The sequence below is a fragment of the Cinclus cinclus genome, chromosome 3 (genome assembly GCF_963662255.1).
Source record: "Cinclus cinclus chromosome 3, bCinCin1.1, whole genome shotgun sequence".
In the NCBI taxonomy this organism is placed as follows: domain Eukaryota; kingdom Metazoa; phylum Chordata; class Aves; order Passeriformes; family Cinclidae; genus Cinclus; species Cinclus cinclus.
The window spans coordinates 32,444,990-32,471,105 of record NC_085048.1 but is presented as its reverse complement, the minus strand read 5'-3'; the positions used below and the strand labels follow the sequence as shown (position 1 = coordinate 32,471,105).

Sequence of the window (26,116 nt, the reverse complement as noted above, 5' to 3'; positions counted from 1 at the left end):
AGATTAAAAACTCCAATATAGTGACAAACCACAAAGTGAACAGCAAATGATCTGGGCTCCTTATTATTCAGCATTTATTCTAGATCCTGGAAGGACCTAAACTCCAGAACATGGAGGCCTTATTATGGCATGACTCTACCCAAATGATACCAGGCTCCTATCTAAAGTGAAACTCAGAAGAATTTGAAAGGAACACCGTGAACTCCTTGAACTAGCATTTCCCCATGAAACCACCACTGGAAAGGTTCCAGCTATTGCCTTGAAACAGGGTGTAAGGACATGCATGTAGCAAAGTGTGAAGCAAGGTGCTGTGGGAAGACTGAGCATACAGGGAACTCTGAAAAAGAAAGCCTAGCTAAACAAGTTTTGCAGGACCCACCCATGTACAAAAACCCACCAGTGTGCCAAAGTGGTTATTGAAACATCACGACCTGCACTGACCTAAGCTGCCAGCAGGAATTGCTGCTGGTGTTATCAGCAGGCAACGTGTGAAGTGGGACCTAGTGCCAACTAGGTCAGGATGTAGTTACAAGTAGCCAAGAAAGCCACAGCATGTAGAGAACCTAAAAGTGAATCTGTGGGACCAAACCTCTGCTTCTACCACAAAGTGCTGTAGTTGGCTACCTTTGCTACTTCCTTTCTTGTAGCCTTGCTCCAAAGCTGACACCCAAGCAACAGGCTGCCATGATCCCAGCTTCCAGGCAGCCTTCCGAGGCACAGCATATGATCTCAGCAGGGAATTCACAGCAAAGCTACAAAACCTGCCTGACTCCTTGAGGCAGTGGCTCAGGGGGCAGGTGGGAAGCAAGATAAGGTGGCACAGCACTGGCCAAGCCAGTGCTGGTTCACAACGCCTGCTAAAACATGATCAATAAAACAATGACTGCTAAAACTGATGGAGCAAATACATTCCAATGCTGCTTGTGAAAGGTGCCATGCTGACAGGCATGGAGATGGAAATCAAGTATCCAGGACCCAAAGAAACCAAACCAAGTAAGGAATCTATTGTCACTGGGGTCAATGCACAAGGCAGCATAAGCAATTCCAGTTCTGGCAAAACATCCCAGGGCACTTAGGATCAGATCTATATATACAGGGAATCCCCAAGCCAGAGATTACATCTCACTGCTTACATACAGTGCCAAGGATCATCCTGTCCTCCTTGAATATATCCAATGCCTTTCTGAACACACTGGCACTTTAGCTTCCACAGTACTTCAGATGTGCTTCAATGTTGCATACTAAACCCTAGGATCTTCATTTCATCCATTTCTAACAGTCTGACTGATCATTTCATCAGCTCCTAGCCCTACGCAATGCTGATTCCTCCTATCCAGCACCTAGCCCAGAGTGAGAATTTCCTAATGAAGTCATACAGGATTTAGTCTTGTATGGAAGTAATTTCTATCTCCCTGGGCCCCTGCATTGGTTCTTTCCATATTCTCTAGCTTTATTAAACCTTTTCAAGGACTGCAGACAGCATTCAAACCAAATATGTTTACATAGCACCACACTAATATTTTCTTGAGTTCTCTTCCCAATTATTAATATTCCAACTGGTTCCTTAGGTACAGGGCTTGGGTAGACGTTTCCAGAGAACTATGCATAAATCAGAAGAACCATCCCCAAACACCATTCCACAGCCCCTTGTGTTGTATGTATGTTAGGATACTTTTTTCCCCATGTGAATGCCTTTGTGTTCTGTCAACATAGTCTGCATTTACTACAGAAGGCATATTTGGTAGTCTAATTTACAAGCTTCAACATGCACAAAGACCAGTATCATATTTACTACATTCCCTTTCTGTGTTCCTAAGGCTAGTTTAAAAATCAGACAGAACAACATCTCACACAGCTCATATAAACTCCTTTAGACTTCAGCAGTCAAAGCTGCCTGGGTCTGGAAAGCTTTATCAACTGTCCTAAAAAAGCTGCCACTGGCACATCAATTTCAAGTAGTTCCTCAGACTAAAAGTCTTACAGAGCATTGCTTGACATGAAAATTTCCAAATTTCTCAGCTCTGATCATTGGTGTATGTGACGTGGCTTTTCTTTCCAGATGAGAAGCAAGAGCAGCAACAGAAGCATTCTCTACTCCATGGCAAACAGCAGGCCGAAAGCCAGGGTTTCTTTGAAGCTTCTCTGCTGTCCCTAAAACCAATGCTTTGTTCATATTTGCATTGCTCAGCACCCATCACTGCAGTTAGGAAGTGTCTTTACCTTCGCAGTGCTGGACATCTGCTAAGTCCAAAGATCAGACTGAAAGAGATTTAGGCAGACACCTTTCACTCAGGTACCCAAGACCTGTTGAAGACTCAGAGCTTCTCATTACTGAGGTACCTTCCTGAAACATTGGTAAGTGCTTCCTGCTGGATGGCTCAGGAGTCCCTCCACCACACAGCAACTGCTGCAGATCCCAGCATTTCCCCACCACTGTGGAGGGGACTTCACAGGCTTCTGCTGCACAGAACTATGCGTTCATTGCATTAACATCCATACACATGTGGGTGACAAGTTTTATGCCTGATAAGAGTATTTCAAAGTACAATGCCACTCTTCAGTAGCAGTGAAGAACTTTATGCCCCAATAAGTCACTGAACACAAGCAGCACTGTACAGATCCATGGCACTGAGCAGCTTTCTGCCAAACTCTAAGCAAACAAGACAAGAATGTAAAGAGCTAAGACTGAAATATTTTATCCATTACTTGGCAGTGCTAGGCTGACAGAACCATTTAGGACCTCTAAGATCCAGTCTATTCAAGACTAAAAAGGAATCAAGTGCAAATCAAATTAATATTTCTGTAAATATAGTTATTTAAAAGCCAATTAAAAATACAATTTGCAGTGACATAAAATAGGGGAAAAGCCAGAGACAGAGCATGTAACAAAGAGGAATTCAAAGCATGCATGCACTTAACACATAATATATACATTAAGTGGGATACAGAGACCCTTATAACATATAAGGCTTAGGACCAATGGACAGATGCTGTTTAAAACTGACCTATTCCTTGTGTTTATTCAGGGTTCAGAACAGTGGTACCACTACTCCACATCAAATTAGTCATATATTTAATTGCAAAATCTGCCTGGATTTTAGCAATTCATCTGATTAGAGCCAGAATCTTGAAATTGCATCATTGTTTATCTGTGAATATTCTACCTGCCAAGAGAAGGAATTGAGGTGAGGAGTCAGATTTTTATCTCGGGTTTCATTTCAGCAACTCCCATGAAAGTGCATGGACAGGCCGTATAGAGATTCCTTCTGTGTCCATACAGGTGTACACCTCTATATCCTACAAGTAAGTCACACTGCAGTGCCTGCTCCATTCTTTATGGTCTTTACCTCACAAGATCTCTCTTAATTACTTTATGTGAAGCAGTAACCAAACAAGGGCACACCGCACCAGCTCCCTGACAGACCGAAGCCTTGTGCTCCAGGCAGGTGGGCACAGATAACCAAGCTGGGAGGAGATATATACATCAAGTGCAAGAGAATACTACCATATTAGCAGTTTATCCTTAGCTGAAACAGGACATGCCTTAGCAACAAGTGTTAAAGAGAGAAATATACTAAGAAGTGGTATTTGTTTTAACATTCCTGCTGAGAACAGTGTTTTGTGTGAGCAGCAAGGCAATAATAGTGTAAACAAGTGGAAGAGAGAAACAAGGAGTAACTGGCACCTGCAAGGATTAGTCAGAGATCCTTGGTGAGGAGCTCACGGAAAGCTAGACTTCACACCTGGGCTAGAACTCACGTTTTCTTCAGCAGTTGAATTTTAAATTTGATACTTACCACCACTCCCAGAATTAGTTAAAACTGTTTAGCATGAAACCATTATCAGGTACTTAAAGAACAAAAAATCCACAGAAGGGACCAAAAGAGTGACAGTTTGACAACTTAACCTCAAACTAACACACACCCTCTGTCCTGCACTCCCTGCTGTTAAGGATTTTAATACTTCCCTCCTGTACAGCTACATGTACAACAGTAGCACCTTAAGAGTGCCTTCCACAAGACTAAATGAGAAGCGGGAGTTTGAATCCTCCAGCATCATGGTGGTGGATTTGTGAAGATTTTTGTTCCTTGTTCAAATGTCTTTAGAGGAGAGGTTCTTGTACTTGTCAACGACTCCATTCTAGGTTACGTCACAACAAGATTGACTACATGAGCAGAGCCTTCAAAACTTAAACTCTATTTAATGTTTCAATTCCAACTAACCTTACAGAGCAGAGTTCAGGCAGAATCATAGAATCAAAAGATGTCCTGAGGTGGAAAGGACCCACATAGATCATCAAGTCCAACTCCTGGCCCTACACACAACATCCTAAGAGTCACACCATGTGCCTGAGAATATTGTCCGAACAAAAAATCTGTCAGGGTTGGTGCTGTGATCACTTCCCTGGGGAGCCTGTTCCAGTGCTCAGCCAGCTCCTGGGTGAAGAACCTTTCCCTGATCGCCAACCTAAACTTCCCCAACACAGCTTCCTGCCCTTCCCATTCCCTCAGCTCTCACCACCAGAATGGAGAGATCAGTGCCTGCCCCTCCACTTACCCTCATTAGGGAGCTGGAGACTGAGTCATGCTACACCCATTCATAAATAAAAAGGAAAGTCACCTTCCTGCAGTTAGGTTTCTTTTATGTCAGCTGCTGAGCAGAGTTTTTGAACCACAGTTTTAGAGTTAAAGGCTGGAAGTTCCCAAACCCATTTTTCCAACAAGAATTACATCAGGGAACTTACTGAAGTGTTCTCATTTACCTTTGTACACTTCACATAGCTGTGGTAACTCAATGTTAGTTGATGTAGTATTATACTGTACATGTATCCAGTTAACAACTTATACAGAGACGTACTCTTTGACCAGATGTCTCTCTCCATCAAATATAATGTCCTGAAATGCAGCCTTGAGGGTCACAGTAATGCAGGTGGACATTTTTTAACCTTGAAAAAGCGTTACCCAATATTTAAGATTGTTATTTTTTGTCCTTTAAAGCTAATCACACAATGTTTCTGTAATTCACTTATGCTTTTAAGACTCCAGGAGAACCTGAGAAGGGAGATAGTTGCCTATAAGGCAGAAAGAAAAAACAACTGTAATAGATTGAAGACTAGTAAGCAGCAGCTGCCAAGGTAGACAGACATCCTGCAGCACGTCATTGAGGTGGGGAAGGAATATAAATCAACTGCCCATCTGCAATGGAAAAAAAATTAAAAAGGATGACTGATGACAAGCCTCTGCCTCTTATCAGCCCCAGGGCTCTTTCATAAGTTCCCTCTCATGCCAGTTATATTTCCTGTGGGTTCTCTAGCAGTCATGGAATAATAGAAAGGTTTGATAAACCATACACTACAAAAGAAAAATAGCTGTAACTATTGTAGCACTGCTGTGCAGTAATTTAGCACTGTTTCTCAATATTCAACACAAACCGGAGAAGCAAAACAGCAAGAGTTAGCAATTGTAGCATTAGAATAATTACAAAGAATTTTTCTCAAGATGTTTAATCTAGACAAGTACTTGGGAAACTTTTCAGTTTATGAAAAAACATTTCTGGAGAGTAAAGATTTTCTTCACAGGTTTTTCTCTGAGGAGGCTGATACTTCCCTACCCCCAAAGAAAGCCGAAGTGTTTCAGTTCCCACACCACAGCAGTCTCTCCAACTGTTTAGTATATGAAATGTGCAGAACCTTTTTTTCTTAATTGGTTTCAACTTTGAAAATTTTGACATCTGTATAACAAACTATAAACAAAAGGTGGAGTATGATTAGCATATGAATTCCTTATGCCTGAAATACCACTGAACTTTAGCAGCAGCAGCACTAGGTCTTAAAAAAAATGAGCAAGAACAAGACTATTATGAGGAACAAACCTTTTTCACTAGAAATATGGGACAGCTATCCCCATCCTGACAGATGACTAATTGAGATTCCACACCCTGTTTCATATAATGACAATGAGATCAACACCTTAAGTTTATCATTCCAGGTTTGCTCTTTGGAAGGAGATGTGCTGTTGCAGTGTGTGCTCCAACACCGGGGTGAGTACACATTCCCTGCCCCTGCTTCAGCCAACTTCCTTATCAGAAATAGATATCACTCCTGACCACTCTCCCTGTGCAATGTGGAGAATCACAGCCAACCCAAAACAAGGGAGGGCAGGTATGAACATACACTTGCACCAGAAATGTAATTCAGTTAAAACCTCACAAATGCAGTAACAACTATGTAAAATCCACTTCTCTTAACATTCAGTGCATTTTAGAGAATGCTTAGTATTAATGCTTTTAAAAATCCAAGTTAGTAATTTATTAATTACCATTGTGAATCCTGAAGGATTTTCTACTACTTAGAAATTTGAAAAGCAGACAACACTTATAATACTATTTTTAATACAAGAGCCATTTTATTCATACAAGTTCAGAACAGTACTGATGATCCCATCATAACACTTAACCACAGAAACAGCTCAAAAACAGGTGACATTTGCATGCATCTACCAATATTCTAACTGGTGGTTTATACAGAGTGTTTGTTTCCTTGGTTATGGTCAAAACTGGACACAAGGTACTTGTTAGCAAAGAACAGAACAGCATAAAACTCTGTCCATGCCTTAGGAGGTGTGTCAAAAGATATTTCATGTTTTTCACAAACATCAGTTGGCATTTTTTGGGAACTTTTTTATATTAGCTTCTCATAAGATATCATCTTAAAAGCTTCTCATACAAGTTTTTGTACTCCAGAGAATGTAGTGCTTTGTAAGTAACACAGACCATAATCACCAAGTAGCCATTGTTGTTGCTCAACCCAAGCAGCATGCAAGGAGTGGAAGAGCGCACAGTGAAGAGCATTCAATTAAATTCTTTTTAATGACCTGCAGGTATTATCAGAAGAACACAAAGAATATACAAAAATGCAGACTTTAGGCTGAGTGTCCTTTTAAAAGCTAGCAGCACAAGAGTTTCTGAACAGACCAGACATCTGTTGCCTACTGAACAGTAGTACATCATTTTGTTGTCCGTGTTTTTTGACTCCCGGGTTTTGCAAATGCTGATACATCAAGAGCTTTGCCACTGTTGCACTGTTCATATAAAGTCTGGAAGTAAAACACACAGGGTATTCAGGTGAACACAGTTGTACTGCGCATGAATTCAAACTACATAACAAACATCACCTGAAATAAAACATCACATACTGAAATATTCCATACCAAAATTCCTCTTGTCAAATCGAAAAATAAAACCACTTAAGACAGCTTAGTTGTAGTAGCTGTAATGCAGTGCAATGCCCAAAAGAAAATACATATGCTGACTTAGCAGTGTGGGCAAAGTTATAGAGCTCCACAAGTCAGGAGAGAACAAATGAGCTGCAGAGATTTAAAATAAAGATCTAAAATCAAGTTTACTCTATTAAATGTGTCCACTATGGAAACACCAGCATGGAATGAGTTACTTGTGTATTTGGGGCATGCAAGCTTTACATGAGATGCCCACAAACAGCCACATCACCATTTTGATAGAAGAATAACTACTTGTTCACCCTCATATTTAAAACAGATCAAGTGCAACTAGAAGTGTAAGCACGACCTCCTTTAGATTTAATATACACTGAATTTGCTTTCCTCCCCATGAAAGCAACTTTGCTTTCTCAAGGTCTTATGCATACTGTACCACCATTGCTTCTTCTGAAACACAGGTAGAAAGAACAGAGTTGAAAGACTTATCAAGCTTCTCTTTTAGGCAATAAAAAGAGGCTGTAAAACTTCAACACACAGGAACTAATTTACACATAGCATTGCATTAACAGTTCAGCAACTTCCAGGAAGCAGGAACAGTTGAAATCCAAAAGTGTGTACACTTCGCAGATCAATTTTGATGATTTCTCCACAGTGACGGGTCTTAATTTAGAAGACCCCCACATAGGGGAAGCTCCAAAGCAAAGCAGATCTACCAGGAGGTGGAAAGGAAAGAACACTGAAAGTAAAGATTACTGGCATCATTTTCAACCTTCCAATTCAGAAGAATCTGGAGAAATTCTGCATCCTTGCAAATAAAAGCACTAAGATATGCAACCTTTTTTCCAGCTATGCTAAAGATTTCATATATGTATAGTTTCAGCTTTCACTACCAAACATTCTAACCTTTGTCTGCATGAGCACGTTCTACCATACAAAATAGAAAAGAACATTTACTTACCCTCGCAGCTCTAGAAATAGAATTGGGAGAATTCAAGCCAACAAGTTGGCCAAGGATACGTTTCATTTCCTCTGTTGTTCCTTTTGCACTTGGGACACCTGCAGTTAATTTATAGTTACGCTGAAATCTTATACATTATCAGTGTAATAGTGGCCAGAACAGTTTGCAAGAGGTTTAAGAACCAAAATATTGAAGTTTTTCTGAAGCAGACATAGGCACCAAACAAAATTGAGGCATGCCAACAAGCTCATAGTACACCTAAGAGTAAAGCATTTTTTAAGCATAGTAACAAAAGTATTTTAAAATAAATGTACCTGTTTGACAGTGACTTTGAATTTGAACGTAGGGGTGTACCAGCAACTCCGAAACAGAAATTCTTTCTTTAGGATTCCTTATTAAACAGCGCTGCAAGTGAAAAAAGAGGAAGAATATTTTGCCTACAAATTATGAATTGCCCTAGGAATTAACAGTATTTACTTTGGATGTTGAACCAAAGAACTTAACTCAGACTGCTTTCAGTATTTACTTAACTGGTGTTGAGCTGAAAAGAGACTTTAATACAGAAACTACATGAAGTAGCTCTAGCTTCATTCTTCTTTTGGAATAAGGCCTGTTATTACAAGCAGCAGTGAGCATCTCTTTGTTGAAAACGTCCCTCAAGCACAACTCATTGAGTTCTAGAAAATATGCTTTAAACAAAAGAAATAACCATTATTTAAATCAAAAGGAACTGTTACCTTCAGCACATCTTGAAGATCCTTTTCAGCAATATCTGGGAATCCTATTTCATAACTCGGATCAACAATAGCATGCATTTTATTGATGTGATTGGTTATATGTTGAAATGGAGTCCTTCCATATGTCATACAATACAAAATGCAGCCCAGAGACCACACATCACTTTTGGGACTTATCTAATATTAAAAAAGAAAATTTGAAGATTACTCTCTACTTAAGAAACTGGCCCTTCAGTCAGTTGTACAGTTTCCATTGTATACGAGATCTCTGTAACTATTACATAAAATCACTAAGGCAGCATGCCATTATCTACTAAGACAGTGATGCGACTTCCTTCACTGATATTCCATAAAACTATTCTTATTAACTATTTTTGAAAATCAACTTACATGAAGAACTAACTTAAAACTACAGTTGGTCCTTAACAAGTTGAATTGCAAGATTCTAATTTCAGATTTAAAAATAAATACAAGTAAAAGCATAATAAACTATTTAAATCCAGGAAACAGTGAGAGATCACAGCTATATCTCTAAAGTGGAAAACCACAATTCAATTCCCCTGGATTTAAAGGATTCAGATCCATGACAACCAGGCTATTCCTTGCAGGACACCTTTCCACCTCTCCTGTTGAAGCTGGAGCACTTTAAGAGAAGCACAGAGTGCAGGAGAGGAACAAAGTAGAGGAAGATGCATACAGAGAACCTGACTCTCAGCATAGAGGGTAGATTTGTGCTTAGATGAGCTGAAGAAGTCCTCATTTTGCATGCATTTTTAATTTAGAAGTACAAAACCAGGTAAAAAAATTATCATCCTTAAAAAAGAAATCCACATATAAAATATTTTATTCTCTATTTAGAAAGATAAGAGTCTACTTCATTGCATAATAATACTTCCATTCAACTGTTAAAAAGTTAATCTTCATGTACATACAAGTACATATGGACTTTAAATACTTTTCTACCAAACCATGTACCCCTCAGTTGAAGTTTGACTGCCAATGTGAAAATGTTTTCCTTCAGTACTTTCCCTCATCATTCACATTCCATTGCCCTGGTGATGTTATAAAAATTTCCACAATATACAATACTCCATAGCATAGAAAAACTAATAGGATACACTGAACTCATACATGTGGCCCAAAAAATGCCCAAGCCTGTGCTTCTGTTTTACTTTCAATTTTACTCATTAATTGAGCATTCATTTTACTAAACACCATCTGCCAAATGCTTATAGGTAGTTAGAGAGATTAGGCATAACCTTCCAACTCTGCACACCATCATCATGGCACAGTAAGTTTCCTAATGTCCGAGTTTCAGTGGAAGACTTGGAAAAATACAAATCTGAAGATACGTGATTGAATTACCTCCTCCTTAGCATGAGGGGAATAGGAGGAAGAAGGTCATAGTACCTTAGAACGGGGCTTGCCATTTTCTCCATAGGAAGACCTGTCTTCTATTGCTTCAGGTGGCATATAGTTCATTGTGCCAGCCTAGCCATAAAAATGAAAAAATATTACTTTAAGTAAAGCATGCATTAAATTTAATTCACTTAATAAAAGCTTAGATTTCTGCCCCAAAATACTGAAAAGCATCTCAAAAGTTGGTTTGTATTAAGGCTGAAAGTCATTATTATTCTGTTCATTAAAAACATGTAAAAATCAATATACATGAATATTTAGAGATACATCTAAAACTACTCAGCATAAAATTACAACAGCTATTGAGGTTATTACAATCAAAATTATCAACAGGTACTATAGCACTTGACAGAAAAAATGGACATGAATTTTCTAAAAGTATTTCACCTGAGAATCTTTAATGACACTTGTCACATCTGGCTGCATTTGGTTTGCAATGCCAAAGTCAATTAGTTTTAACATTCCATCAACTATCAGAAAGTTTGCTGGTTTCAGATCACTGTGAATAATGCCTGTAAAAGAGTTGAAAGTAAATCCAGATTACTACCATAAGGTTTAGCATTACTCAATTCCCATAACCCTTGCATAAAGAGAAGGTGCAGATTTGCTTTATCCGAGTCTCCGCAGATGTCATAAAAGTGCTTCCATTTCTTCCTAAACAGTTAAGAATTGCATGAGTTGACAATTAGAATTACTACTTATTCAAATCTACAGGTACCCCAGAACAGCTCCAAGCAATTTGAGTTGCACAGTTTGTCTCAGTTTGAGACAGACCCTCCAGCTCTGTGTGTACATGGCCACACTGAATTGCTGCTCTGGAGCAATTCAGTGGCCTGCCCATGCCTGTAATTCTCTCTTTAATTAGCTAAGCAGGTAGTTAAAATATAAGAATTATATTGCTTAGTCTGATTAAAGGTACCATTCACTGAGGAGCATACACAACTGACTTCTCACAATCTCTACTTGCACAATTTAACGTGAATTTTGGTTACTATCTACATAAGCAACCAATTCATCTTTATATTTTACAAAACTCAATGTCTTTTTTCAAAACATCACATGTATGTATGTACCCTGAAATTCAGTAGGTTTTGCTGTTTGCTATGTTATTGAATGCACTAGTCCTGAAAAGAAGTGATGCCTTCTGCTACATGTACTAGTCTTCACCACTATATAGGAAAAGATCCAAGTATGCCCTCTCCTTTATGCTATACAGACAAACAGAATATAGATGCATACACTTTAATTATATAGCTAAGGATGACAGGAAGGCCTGAAGAACTCTAGGAAAAAGCAGAAACACTTTGTCAAAGATGGCAGAGCTGTCAATGTCAAAGCTGCTTCTGGACAGAATGAGTGGCTAACATTTGATCCTAAGAGAGCAAGTAGAATTGGGATTATTCAGTGTAGTCTAAAACAGAAAATTTCTGGCTGTTGAAAGAAAACATAGCATTACATAAACAGTGATATTTGTGAGATACTTCTTGAGTTAGCTAAGTCTAAGTCTATCTCTGGATCAAGATTTACCTTTTTTTTGCTTCACTTTTTTTTTTAAACACAGTAAAGACCCCTCTTTAAAGATCAAAGATTACACCAGCACTAAAAACAGTACCACCTGCAAAATTAAACCATATTATCTACCACATATACTATACAAACACCTAGAATTATTTAAGAATACCATATTCATGGATTGTGTGAACAGCTTCCAGCATATTTTTCCAATAGCTCTTTCGTTCCAATGGATCCATCTTCTTTTTCTTTTTAAGCCAGCTATTGAGATCAATATTTCCACACTCCATTACCATGTAGATATGTTGATCAGTGATTTCACTAAAAAAAAAACATGTATGTTAAAAGTGAAGGAAATATTTTTATAGAGGAATACTGATTAAATAAAGTTAGTATTTACTCACTAGCCATAAAGTCGGATGATCTTATCACTATGTTGCTGCAATTTACTTAAATGAGCAATTTCATTTTTATAGCTCTCAACAGTCTGTTGATCAGCTTCCTCTAGATTCACATACTTGACAGCATACAGCTGCTTCTTGTCATTCAGTACTTGAAACACCTGCAGAACAGTACCATAATCAGTATATTAATAACTTCATTTATCTCTAATTCTGATTTACTATGGTCCTTCATCTCAACTCAGCCAGAATACAAAAGAAGTTTATCTTTTCAAAAGGAAGCAAAATACAAACAAATTCATGCAAGTCAGCATAAGGAAAAAAACCAAAAAAACAAGAAGACACCAGTTTCACCACAGAAACAGCCCTCTATCAGAAGCTATCTTGGTGCCACATTATATTTCACCAGGTGTAGTACATCATGAGTCTGCAGTGTTCCTAAGATAAGGATTATGAAATAACACTCCCAGAGATACAGGTTTGATCTGCCCTCACACATTCATTTTGTCACATCAAAATCATTTAGAGGCTAGATCACGAGACATTAGAAGAGGTTGAGAGCACAAAGCCTCATTCAGTATTAAGATGAGAAAGCTGCAAGAAATCCTATTGCTGTCTTCAGCTACTTAAAGCAAAGGTATGACCGACTCCGCTTGAACCACCAAAGTATGAAATGCAACAGACATAGCTAACAACCAAGAAAATTACAATTGGATATTTTTATTTTTTCACTGTCATATAGTCCAACAGGAAAACTGTTTGTCCAGATAGGCTGCGAAATCTCCATACTTGGCAATATTTAAACCCAAAAACGCATGCATAACATGCTCTATTTTGGCCTTGTTTTAAGCAGACTATGAGAAAGTCACACAGAGGTTCCTGCCATCCTACATCATTCTACAACCATACACTGGGAGCATTTTACAACCCAGGGAGCTCTTCTTTCTGGAGTTCCCTGCTGACTGCAAACTGGCTAATATTAGCTGACAAGAAGGATGTGAGGGAAGACCCAGGAAACTACAAACTTGTTAGCCTAACCTCAGCTACTAGAAAAATTACGGAGAATATCTTACAGCGTACTACTAAAATGCAATGATCACACGCAGTAAACATGGATTCACAAAGGGAAAGCCCTTTAAGTAACTAATTAAATCAGCTATCCTTAGAACATATCCTCCTTGAAGTTATGTTAAAACACATGGACAACAGGGAGGTGATCTGAGAGTCAGCACTGCTTCACCACATGCCAGTCTGTCTGACCAACCTAGTGGCCTTCTGTGAGGGACTACACCAGTGGATAAGGGAAGAGACAGATGTCAGCTATCTGGACTTCTGTAAGGCCTTTGACACAGTCCCCCACAACATCCAGCTAAACTACTTATGCTGTTAAGAAAACAAGAAACTATAATAAACCCAAGAGAATTTGCCAGTATTGTTTCCTAAGTTCCCATGACTTCACATTTCCATGTAAAAAGCAGCTCACTCACCACTTCAGACAGAGCTACAACTCCACTTCTCACACAAGTTACAGAAGTAGTACAGAAGACACGGTCTGTCTCCTTCATGCTCTCATTTAGCTTTACAAGTCACCCATTTTCCAACAGTGTAATCACACTGCTCTGAACAACAGCCTCTCACATTAGGATGCACAAAATGCAGCATATCTCTTAAAACAGGAGAGCTGATTCTACCAGGAATTTTAATGCTGACTACCACAGAAATTATCCTCAAGAGCAGGAAGTCTAAGTATAGCATTAAAACAGCAAAGTTCTGGATTCCCTGGGTCAAACATTGTGTACATGTTAAGGCTAGGCACTCATTAGATGATTTCAACGTGCATTAACAATAGAACTACCACCGTGTAAATGAGTGACTGCCTTAAAGGATAAAGGAACACCTCACCTTACTTGAGCCTCCACTACCTATTTGCTTTAACACTGTATAAACTCTTCCATTGATGACAAGGCATTCATGTGAAGGTATAGAAGCTGGAACCTGTGTACACACAAAAAAGGTCAAGAAATAAATATTGGTACATGTAACAGAACTTAAGAGAGCTCTACTTTTTATTAAGTTAAAATGCTTTAAGTTGTCTTGCTCTTTCTGAAGAAGATAGTTTTTAGAAGCAGTAAAGAAACTTCAGTTGAAAGCTAGATCCCCATATACTGATCATCATTTGGCACGTGACATCACTGAACTCTTGTAAAAGGTGTCAATGCTCTTCATACTGGAAATCAAGGAAAGCATGATCTTTAATAAGGCTTCCCAGATCATTAGAGACACCTCCCTCTTGACATATAACGTCAGAAACTACATTATACAAGAGACTTTCAGTCCCAGCATGAAACTTAAGAGCTGTACTGAAATCATCTACTGTTTTATTTGAAGCTAATTACTAGCTAGAAGACTGCATTAGTGTGAAGCTGAAACAGCCTGCATTGCCCGTATCTGCTACACCAAGACAAAGAAAGGCCTCAAGTTTGATTTATAAACTTAATAATACTTATCCTCTGGTAGGAAGTTTAAACCTATCCCCCAGTTCTATCTACAAGTGGAAAGGGTTCCTACCTGAATGTGCAACACACCTAAGGTAACCTATTGTTACCTACTGTCAGGCCACAACAAATATATCAAAATTTGTGAACATTAACAAAAAAATGGAGGAGAAATGCAATCTTTTACATCCCTCAAACTCATGGTTTTCAACACACCCTGCTTCTCTTTACTGATATTATACTGTAATGGGTAGTACCACTGTAAAACCACTGCAGAACAACAATAGAGGCTCTAGTTTTTTCCTCTGTCATTATGAAAAGGCTTATGTTGCAGACATTAAGGCTCCAGCATTTTGACAAAATTGAACTCCTTTTTCAACACCTAACTTATGTCATCTGAATTCAGATATACACATGAAGAAAGTTATTTTGGGAATAATAGACCACTTTCCATTACTCAACCAGCAAGATGAACAGTAACTTCAGATTAAAAAAAAAAAACACACACATTTATTTACCTAAAGTAGTTCCCAATGAAAATATGTACTGGAAAAATGACAGAAAATTATTACCTGCAAGCCAACTTGATTTTGAAACGGAGTTGCTGGAGTATGTGGTAAATAATAAGGGAACTGGGTGTAGGGAGTAGAAATTTGACATCCTGGTAGAAACTTGTCCTTTACGACCGGTGTGCTGAAACTAACAAAAAATATGAACAATACCTGCATTAGTTGCATTTTCTTAAGATAATTTTAACAACAAAGTTGAAATCTTCAGTGTTTCTTGAAAGTTAAACCCTACTGACTAGAAAGAGCCCTCTACTTCATTCAATAATTACTATTGAGATCACTTCAACTCCTGCATTTACAAGTCCTTTTAGAAATACACTTAAATTCTAACACTTAGTGAACTTTTTTAAAGTATTTGCTATCTTCAGATAATAGATGACATTCCCAGCAACTGAAAAGTGAAAGAACTATAAAGCTAGAAGAGCAGACTAGAAAAGAATTTGAGCCAGTTACTCTTCTCCAGCTTATGATTTATTAAAGAACTTCTTAGATGACCTATATTTTATAGTAAGCATATTGAGACAGACAACTCCAAAAACCTACACTATTACCCTGAGAGCTTTAGCTACACTGTGTATGAGCAGAAAGATCATGGATTTAAGAAAACTAAAGACTGCAAAAAATCCTATGGATTTTTTTATTTGTTCTCCTGATGTGTCTACCATTTATTTAGTTATATTTCTGAACATACTTTCTTTTTCCCCACTACTAAATACCTAAAGTATTTATAGAAGCTAAGGGAAAGATCAGAACTGGAAAAGAATGTCTAAAACTAGGATATATTTCACAGAGTAAAGTCACAGAAGAAGAAAAAAAGAAAAAAAAACAAAAAAAAAAAAAAAAAAAAAAAAAAAAAAAAACCCACAACCTAAGACAAAACCAGTCCAAAGCATGGTTTTCTTTGAATACCGAAACACTCAGCAATCCTGGATATTTATCATGTACATACAAACTAGGTAAAGAAAATTTAATCAAGGACTATTATCATGTTCCTTCATGAAACTGTGGTTCATGCCCTACATATATTCTGAAATCTACAGCTATAGAGACAGAGGTCCTACCAACAGAAACAGTGCTTACTCAGCATACAACCTTGACCTACATGATTCATCCTAGAGACTTATGAAAACAGTAAGTAATCATATAATTAGAAAGATTTGCCAACACAGGCATAGGGGTTTATGCCTAATATAAGGTAACATAGATAAACAAATAATATAATTTCCTAACATAAGTGCCTAATTCTGTAAGCCTCTGGATTTCTTGAAGTGCTTTTAAAAAAAAAGCTCAGACACTTGCATCATGGGAAATCAACTGATATAGTTATCAGTCTAAAAAGCCTGTCAACCACATAAAAGTTATCAAAAGTGTCATGTAGCAGGGATCAGTGAAAAAGGTAAATGCTTCACTAAAGGGTGTACTGAGTTGATGGTAAACATTCAAAAGCTGAAAAGCTGCCCAAAAAGGCAAAGGAACCTAAATGCAATCTGAATCTCAAAGTCAAGCACTTTACTGAAGCATTTGGAACGTTTGCTATGTAAATAGAAAAATTTAAGGAGCCCTGTAAAATCTGCTTAAACCTTTCCAGAGATCAACTACCATCTTATAGTAGGCTTACCAGGCCATATAATCATTAGATGTGGTGCTTGGTGTTCCATAAATGTGCGATGGGCCACTTTTCTTAGAAACAGCATCTGGGGGCGATAATTGTCTTGAAACAGGATGACCAGACTGCTCAAGGTTCGTTTGTTTTCCCTACAAAGGGCAAAGCAAGATATTTTATCACACAAGGAAACACAATTAAGAACAGAGAAATAATTCTTCTTCAATGAAGGCTGCTGCTAGCACACGTAGTACATATTTTTGGTATTTTACCTCTCCATAGCAGCTTTTCTGTGACACTTCTTGAGTTCTTTTTTTCCTGGCATTAACAGAGTTTAGTTTAATCTGCTCCAGCTGCCTTCTATAGCTTTCACCAAAACTAGACTGTTGCCGTTGACTTTCCAGACTCCTGGGCTCCGGTATATTCAGCTCCAGACACTGAACTTTATTTTCTGGGGGGAGGAAGGTGTGGGAAAACAAAACAAACCAAAAAAAACCCAAAAAACCACAGATTATCAAAAACATTCCATATTCAACACTTGAAAAGTTTCTAGAATAATTTGAGCTCATTTTCTAAATCAGACTAAAACACCAATGATTTACTGGAATTAGGCTTTAAAAGACAATTAATTAAGTCCTCAGGCATCACATTCAATTCAGTGTAGAAAAATGGTGACTTTCTTCAAAATCTTAGAATTTAAGATTTAGATAGGATTTAGGGGATAATACTGTAACAGTAAAAGAGATGCAACTGTTTCCTTCAACACATGAAATGAGTACATTCATAAATTGCACTACAACGTCCGACGATTTTAGCATGTTTGTAAAGCACTGAAGATAAGCTTATTACCATACTCCAAAGTAGAAGTCCCTTGTGTGTGACAACAGGAAACTTCTAATCCAGTGTAATGACTGAAGCCAGAGCCTAAAGGGACTTGGCACTCTGTCTCCTGGTTCCTTTTGCACAGGTAGTATAAGAGTGAAATGGTGAGATGTGACAGTGCAGGCTGCAAAACAGCACAGCTTAAGAGTGTTCCTTCACGAGCTTGAAAAAGTTTTCTTTTCAAATTACTAGAAAGCAGGATCCCATGCTGAGCAGCTTAGTGCAATTCAGCTGCTGAAGGACAGAATTACCTCAACCAGCATCTCACCTGGAAACGTGAATGAAGGACAAATGGGTAAAGTATGGCCTGAAACACAAACTGTTCCCAGGGCAAGTCAGTGGAAAAACTTCACTGGGGGAGGGGGGGGCAGAGGGGGACACTGAAGTTGAAAAAGCACCATTTTCCAACTGAATTATTTCTTTCCTACAATACATATGTACTTATACAGTCCTAAATCCAACTTTTGCAATATTAGACATTTTCACTTAATTTTTTTCAGCAGAATGAGAAAGCCACTTAGGGAACCAACTTAGGTTGGTTTCTTTCCAGTGATGAAACACTGAAATAGCAAGTAACAATAGGAGGTTACTACATGTATTCCATAGTCCATGAAGCTGGTAAATAGTAGCAACCTTCTAGATTTTGCTAGCCCTGAAATCCTTGCTATAAATCCAAGTTGGCTACAACATTTTCCAAAAAGACACAGCATAACAACCTCATGCCATCCCTATTTATAGCTGACTTTACACAACTGTCAAAATCCATGAATTGATAACCCAATATCTAGTCAAGTATTTCTGAAATACACCAGAACTGGCTGTTCTTAAAAGAACTTGAACAATCATTTTCCAAAAGTACGTTAATAACGCAGTAACTTCATCTTTTTGAAAAACATTTTGTTCAGCAATTTTAGCATTTTGAAAAATACAGAACAGCAACTACTCAGACATGACATTAATAGTTACCTTTTCTTTTTGTCACAAGACTCGCATCCACTTTCGTTTTGAGAGTTACAGTTGAATTGGTAGCTGTTTCTGAGCTGCCCTCATCCAACATCTGCAACTGTAAAGCTGTTTTTTCTTCTAAGGACTAAAGAATATAAAAAGCATCTTAAAAAAAAATCAAAGGAAAACTCAAGACTAGTATGCAAAAGACATTTCCCTAAGGTAATTAAATGGAAGGTGAACCACAACGCAAACATGCTTCAGGGAACTGTGCAGGTTACACATACAAATATTACTGACGCTGTTTTTAAATATATCAACATTCTGAACTTCTATATTCCAGCTTCTATAATAAAGGCCTAAATGCTTCCCATTCTGGAATTTTCTTTTAGAGGATGGGGACATGAAAATCTAAGACATAGTAATGTAAGATATTTGGTCTTTTGACATAGAAAACAATTCTATCAAAATACGTAGTTTATGGCTCCATAGAGCATTTTAACTTAGTTGAACAGACTTAAATAGGGTACTTCCCATGGTAAAATTCATGACTACAGCTGAAAGAGGTCCTTTAGTCAAGCTGAAATCTGTTTATCCCCTCTTCATAAATCATATTCCTTACCCCACTCCCATTGCTCCCATCAGATGTACTGTTCAGAGAAAGATCTTTTTAATGCCCTATTACTCAACAATCTTCAAGTTTAAAAGCCACAATGAATGTTTCTATCCACAAATGATTGCTTAAAGAGAAACCCTACATTATTTCTTTCTTGAACTGAAAAAGGTGTTATCATCTTTCTTACTAATATTATAGGATAGCTAGAGTTCTTCTATGTATTTAAAAATATTAAAGTTACCTGCAGATCTCCCAGGTTGTATGAATCATGCCCACAAGGTTTGTGTTCTGATGGTGGAAAAGGTGCAACAAAGGCAGTTTGTTTGGAGCTGGACATTTGCCTGTTGAAGTAACATTCTTAATTACATCACATGCCAACACTGTGGCGACAGCTTTTTTTGTGAATGAGATGAAAAACGTAGTTGTGTGAAGACTTTTGGCTACAAGCTTCAACTATACAGAAAAGCAGGTCCACTCAGATAGCAACGTGGGAAACAATACAAAGAAGTCCTACAAAATGAGGATTTAAAAATATCTTCAAAGTTAGAAGACTTATCTCTTATTTTAAAAACTGGACTAGATAAACATAAACATATTTTGAGCTGAATTCATTTCCACTTTAATTTCCTTTTATTTTTTAGCTGACTGATTAGCCAGAACATGCTTTCTCTTCATCTTTACATGCTTTCATAGAAAGAATCTGTGTAGTAAGATGGGAAGTAGGTTACTACAGTACCTGTTCCAACTATAATGACTATTTTCTCTATCCTTCAGGTCAAACTACACAGTAACATCTGACAATTCTACTATCCAATAAAAGTACCATTGAGAAGGGGTATTAACATCTGTTGTGCTGTAGGTAAACCCAGTAACCATACCTCTTCGTAACACTGGCTGTGAGTGGGACATCTGAATCCTCCATGTCATCACCATCATCAGACACTAGGGTAACAGGAATCCTTCCAAATGGGCAAATCTTAGAGCATATTCAAAGTTATCAGGTGTGTAAAGCAGAATAAAGACTTTATGATTTTTAAAGAAAATGTTACATGTTTTACCTGGTTAGATTTGTTTAGTAGTCTCAATGGATTGTGGTAATTAACTAGGGTACCCAGTTCCTGTGATTTCTCTTCCCTAAAAGAAAAAGCAAATTAAAAAAAAAAAAGCCACACAACACTAGTGTATGTGTTTGGTTTTGGTTTAAATGACGTTATAATACATTAAATATGAAATTAAGACATTACCTAAATAAAGATCTGCTAACAGTAGAAGAATTTTCACTAGAATCATTCTTTTTTAAGCTTCTGTGATTTCCACCTATATTCTGAAGTCCAGACTCATGTGTACTTGATACTGTAGGGAAAACAGAACCATTCAGATCATATCAGATACATTCAACTAAATTATTCAAAGCAGTCAATTCGGTTAAATTAAACCAAACTAATAGCAAATTTGAGAGTGGTCATATAAGCTGTGTGAGATCAGGGAGTATCAAGGCAGGCAGTAGCAAACAGGCCACTCACCAGCCCCATCCTAATCCAGAAGAGAATAATCTTGCTTGATTATTGAAGATTTAGCAGAAGTTTTATGTAGTTGTACATTAATCTTAAAATGAAATAAACTTAATTAACTTTATGGAAGTGTGTATTTCAGATATACATTATGGTAAACACAACCAAAAATCAAGTTATTTGAAAAGTCATACAAGAACCTCAGATCCAGAAATAAACAGTTCATAAATGCTGTCTTCCACATTTTTCCCTACAGGTCATTTCTCAAACAAAGAAACCACAAGAACTCAGAATACAGTTATGAAAATGTATCAACAACTAAATGAACACACATCCATGTCACAACAGTTTAATTCTTCATTTAGGGAACAATGTGGATTATAAGTTATTTTAAACATCTTCAGATAAACAATCTCTTGAACTCAGCTATTTTCCTGACAAACCCTTTTTGTTTAATTTATATTAATATCTGGTTATTTTGATTAAGAGCTCTTCAATGCCACGGGACTTTTAAAAAAAAAAAAAAAAAAAAGACAGACACCAAAGAACATATTTAAAGAAAAAGTCAAAGGCAACATGAAGTGTTCAAAGCCAGGCAGAATGGTGCTTTAAGCAACCTGGTCTACTGGAAGGTGTTCTTGCCCCATAGCAGAGGGTTGGAACTAGATAATCTTCAATGTTCCTTCCAACCCAAACCATTCAAAGATTCCAACTAAGATATTATATAATACTACCTTCTACATCACATGGGCCTTGTGTTCCATCAATATAGGAAATTACGTGTTTGACCAAAAGATACATGGCTATCCACAGCCTTCCAAAAAAAATCACAGTTTAAGGACTTTTTTTATATAGGACTTATCTTAGCATTTTTAAATTTGCATCAGTTCATTAAAATGGATTTTACTTTTCGCATGAATTCTCCCATACCAGTCTCCTAATTTCAGCCAGAAGTCAGACTTCTGGTAGATAAACAGTGCAGTACTGGCTATTTCCAGTACTGACTGTTTCATAAACTACCTATGCCAATAGACCAAACTACTCAAACTAAACAAGTACCTCAATGTACAGTCCAGTTTTATTACCAACGCAGGACCATCATCTCGCAAATGCATCCCACACTTTCTTGTTTCCCCAAACAAAGTTGCTTTTTTTAACCACCAAGCTGGCCACTGGACTCTTACATCCAGCTGGTAATGTACAATATTTTAATTCCTTCACAAACTAAGACACCCTATCTGCTTCTCATGCTACTCCTGACCACAGCTGGACCCCATGACCCAAGGCTCTCTTCCACCCAAAACGATTCTAAAACACTTCTGCAACCTACATTTCTTAAATAGTAAACTATCTTTTCCCAACTAAAAGTATTGGATTGCACCTGGTATGTCAAATACTTTGCATGAATGAAAGAGAAGAAAAAGGAATTAAACCAAAGGTTTCTAGACTTGATGGTTTATATTTGCATCACAAACACTAACTGCATAAAACTGTCAGCAGCATTCTGTACAATCTTTTGAAGCCGTGAACAAATGCATTTACATATACAGCATTCATATTGTCAAATAAAAAGCTTTCAAAAGCAGCACTTCAAATGGTAATACTAAACAGAAAAGACCCAAAAGCCAATAGACTAAAATAGCCTCTGTTCCTCCAGAGGACTATACAAATTTGCTTAAAGCCAAATTCAGTGATTAAGGCCATGTGTGTCCCAGAGTCTGAGATATTTCAAGTCTGGTGCTACTTATCTTTTAAACTTTAATCTTTAAATAACTGAATTAATAGTTACCATTTTTCAAATATCTAATTAAAAATTCACCTAGATGAAAAAATAAGTGAGCCTACTCTTGCCCCAAAGTTCACTGCCTCCTAACTGGTAGGCAGGGCTTTGCTATGCATTCTCACAGGTATTCCCTTAGCTCTACAGCAGCAAGTCAATGTCAGCAAGAAATTGTACAATCTATGAAGGACATTGGTATTCTTCAGTATAGTCTCTTGTGGCACAGTACATCAGCAGTGGCACTTACTCTGTCTGTATCCAATAAAAGATAAACAGAATAAGACAAAATGGAACAGAGTTTATTAAAAATGAATGCCATAGCTGAATACTATTAAAAGGGTTCACCCTCACTAGTGTTTCAGTCAAAGGTTGATTCAATAGTCAGGCAAATCTCAAACACCACTCCTGAAGATGTATCCCAAAGGAAATCAAATCAGACTTATTTTACATTAATTCTGTCCTTAGATAATGCAAAAATATGGAAGTGTTAGACAATACTCTTGAAAGAATCAGTCACACACATTCAATGCTGAAAGTTAAACCATATTTTTTGCTCAATTCCACTCCAAACAAATATATCCCTTGAAAACTTCAAGAAAATAACTGTTCCCTTTTTGAAGTTATATTCCCAACAATAAGGATCACTTAGGATTTATGACAGAGCCAAGCACTTCAGTTCTGTACTGACAAACATACAGGTTTTGTCAAAATAAAGTTGAAATGGATTCTTTTTTCTAGATGTGACTTCACAGAATGACTGCCAAAGCTTCCCCAGTCTGTCACAAGAAAAATCTCCAAGCAACCAATATATGTGTAGTTTAGTCTGTATATTTCAGTCCTAACTCTCTACGAAAAGAGTAGATAAGAGTGTGAAGCTCTTACTTCACATTTAGAGCTCTAAGTCTCTACTACAAATTGCAAATACCTGATTACCGAGGAACATACAGAATCTACCATCCCATGGCTCCTGCAAACTACAGTCACTGCACTGAAGATGAAAACAAGCATTGAAGGAATAAGATTCATAATACAGACACATATATCTGTTTATTTGGCAATAGAGATTCTGAGTCTGTATCTAGGAGGGACAAACACTAGTGATTTCTTTCCAATCTAGAATCACAACAGGCATAAATAACCAGTATTTTCAGAAAGTGCAATTACCTGCAAAGTTCTCCTTCTCCTCATCTGAAAGTAACTGCTTTTTTTTCAAATGTAAGTTTTGCAGAGCAGTTTCCAACAATTCCAGGGGAACAGCAGAGCACTCCACAGCTTTCTGAAGGATCTGCTTACACTTCTTCTCATTTTCTAAGTGGTAAGAAACAAGAGTTAGAAATCACAAAAGTAAAAAAATAAGTTACACTGGGGCAAGATTTCTTTTTAAACAAGATAATTACATTCATGTTGTATTATATTCACTTCTCATAATTCTTTGAAGACATTGTTCATTAGGGACACCTCCCCTTACATTGCTGTTTTAAGGAAACTGGTTGGAAAAAGTTACAAGCTAATCACACAAGTCAAATTTTCACATTAAATTAAATACCAAGTCACAAAAGATGCATTCTCAGCATTTTTTTGTGTTACAGGAATACTAAAATAAGTGTAAGAAAATTCTACTCATTCTAAAATCCATTTTTTTTCTGTAGTATCAGCAAGGAAATGTGACCTTTATGGACTTCCATTTAGAGCTCACCTAGTAAAAATTTTTATTATGTATGTATTATAAAACATCTTTAATGTACTTAATAGAAATCAAATTTAAAACCAACTGCTGTTAAATAAAACATCACTACTCTGGACAGCATTACAGTTAAGAAAAGAGAGAAGCAAGGAAATTTTTTTCATTACGGTTTTCAACATTACTAAGTGCCATACACAGAACTTTTAACAGAGCTGGGGTGGGAAAGGGAATGTGTTAACAAAACCCATTGAAGCTGTGAATTTATATATGTAAACAAGTATACAGGCATCTATTAGAAAAAGTCAAGTAAGGAAAAAAGTCTACTATAATCACAATACTTTATTTGGTTTAAAAAATATCTGGGCAAAATGATGCAATGTTTTGCTACAGCTGTCAATACCCTTGGAAACCCCAAATGCTCTTCTTCCTCCATTCCAAAGCAGCAAAACATAAGCCACTTTGTTCTTACACTCATGACACATATGCACATACTTAAGTATTTCTGATAATCTATCATAATAAAGATCACCATGTCCCCTGCACTCAAAACTCCACTGATAAATGAAGTCAGACATCTGTGTTGCCTGTAGCTCAGGCTGGTGGAAGTGCAGTGTAGGTAACAGGAACTTATGCTTTAAGGAACCTATTTTAGGAATATTAAATAGATGTTGTCAAACACTGAAGCAAGGAAGCACCAAAATTAGATGAGCTATAATTTAATTTAAATCAATTTTGTGCTAATCTGCTAAAATTTGGGGTTTAACCATTTAGTCAAATATCACTTTTTCTCCTAAATCATTTGAAAAGTGGATAGGCTTCAAGAATCCTTAACCAGCATTCTGTGATTCCACCTTTGGCTATATTTAGTAACCACACATTGTTTCAACAAAACCTGCTACTCGAAAGTAATTCCTCCTAGTGTTATGTACCTCATTGAGTAAGAAAGAGCAGGACACCAAAACATGTATGTGAAAAATTAACTGCTTCATCCCCCTTAACAGATAAGGATCCAAGGCAGAAAATGAAGCCAGGAGTTATTTCTGAGTTTCAATCAGTCCACTTCATCACATACCAAAAAGCCTGAATTGATCACCTTGGCATAAGATTTGAAATAGTCAAGAGTAGAGTTCTATCTATGGTCGTGAGTTCTGACCAATTCACAGCCAATCATCTTCAAGTACACCACCCAAGTAAAACTACAGCTCCTCATCTGAGGTATTTAAATGAAATTGTAATCAGCATTTAAGTAAAAAAAAAAAAGTCAGAAAAACAGAATGGCACCTTTATTGTGTCATTCCATTTCCAGGTCACTAATATTCAATTAGGAAATCAACAGCAATTTGCCAAGTCTAATTGCACAATTTCAGTATGAACTTTTATCTTGAGCAAAACTGTAAGCTAAGGAAGAGAATGTGCAATTAAGATTTTCTTCTTAATGCAACAGAAAATACTAACAGGTGTGCCAAACACTGCTGAAATCACTGGGTTGAAGAAGCAACACAGCACTAACCTCCTCCTTTCCCTCTGGCCTAAGTGGACATGGTGAAAAAGGAACAGCACTCGTAAGTAACAATTTACAACTCACATGTTCCAAGAATCCTCTTTGAAGCACCCAGCAGGGACACTGTAGCTCCATACATATTACCAAAGAATATGTATATACATACATTAGAATATGTATATAAATACACCTAGATCAGCTCAAGGGTAACAGATACAAATCAGAGACCACACTGCAGATAAAACAAAGCCGATCACAATTGCCTTAT

At 37.2% G+C, this 26,116-nt stretch overlaps 1 protein-coding gene across 1 annotated transcript in view; it reads right to left on the bottom strand.

Annotated features, from left to right (window-relative positions):
* Positions 1–6,404: 6,404 nt before the first annotated feature.
* The window catches only part of TTK (TTK protein kinase), a 28,345-nt gene continuing 8,633 nt past the window's right edge, over positions 6,405–26,116 (bottom strand). The window contains exons 5-22 of the mRNA XM_062488606.1: positions 23,828–23,971; positions 20,617–20,725; positions 20,431–20,506; positions 20,251–20,348; positions 19,614–19,713; positions 18,778–18,901; positions 17,202–17,380; positions 16,945–17,081; positions 15,330–15,456; positions 14,165–14,257; positions 12,266–12,423; positions 12,031–12,182; positions 10,737–10,861; positions 10,341–10,421; positions 8,931–9,107; positions 8,508–8,598; positions 8,194–8,291; positions 6,405–7,094 (exon numbers count right to left, since the gene is read on the bottom strand). Of these exons, the coding sequence (XP_062344590.1) occupies positions 7,005–7,094; positions 8,194–8,291; positions 8,508–8,598; positions 8,931–9,107; positions 10,341–10,421; positions 10,737–10,861; positions 12,031–12,182; positions 12,266–12,423; positions 14,165–14,257; positions 15,330–15,456; positions 16,945–17,081; positions 17,202–17,380; positions 18,778–18,901; positions 19,614–19,713; positions 20,251–20,348; positions 20,431–20,506; positions 20,617–20,725; positions 23,828–23,971 (2,159 nt within the window). The 3' untranslated portion in view covers positions 6,405–7,004. The remainder of the gene's footprint in view (positions 7,095–8,193; positions 8,292–8,507; positions 8,599–8,930; positions 9,108–10,340; positions 10,422–10,736; positions 10,862–12,030; positions 12,183–12,265; positions 12,424–14,164; positions 14,258–15,329; positions 15,457–16,944; positions 17,082–17,201; positions 17,381–18,777; positions 18,902–19,613; positions 19,714–20,250; positions 20,349–20,430; positions 20,507–20,616; positions 20,726–23,827; positions 23,972–26,116) is intronic.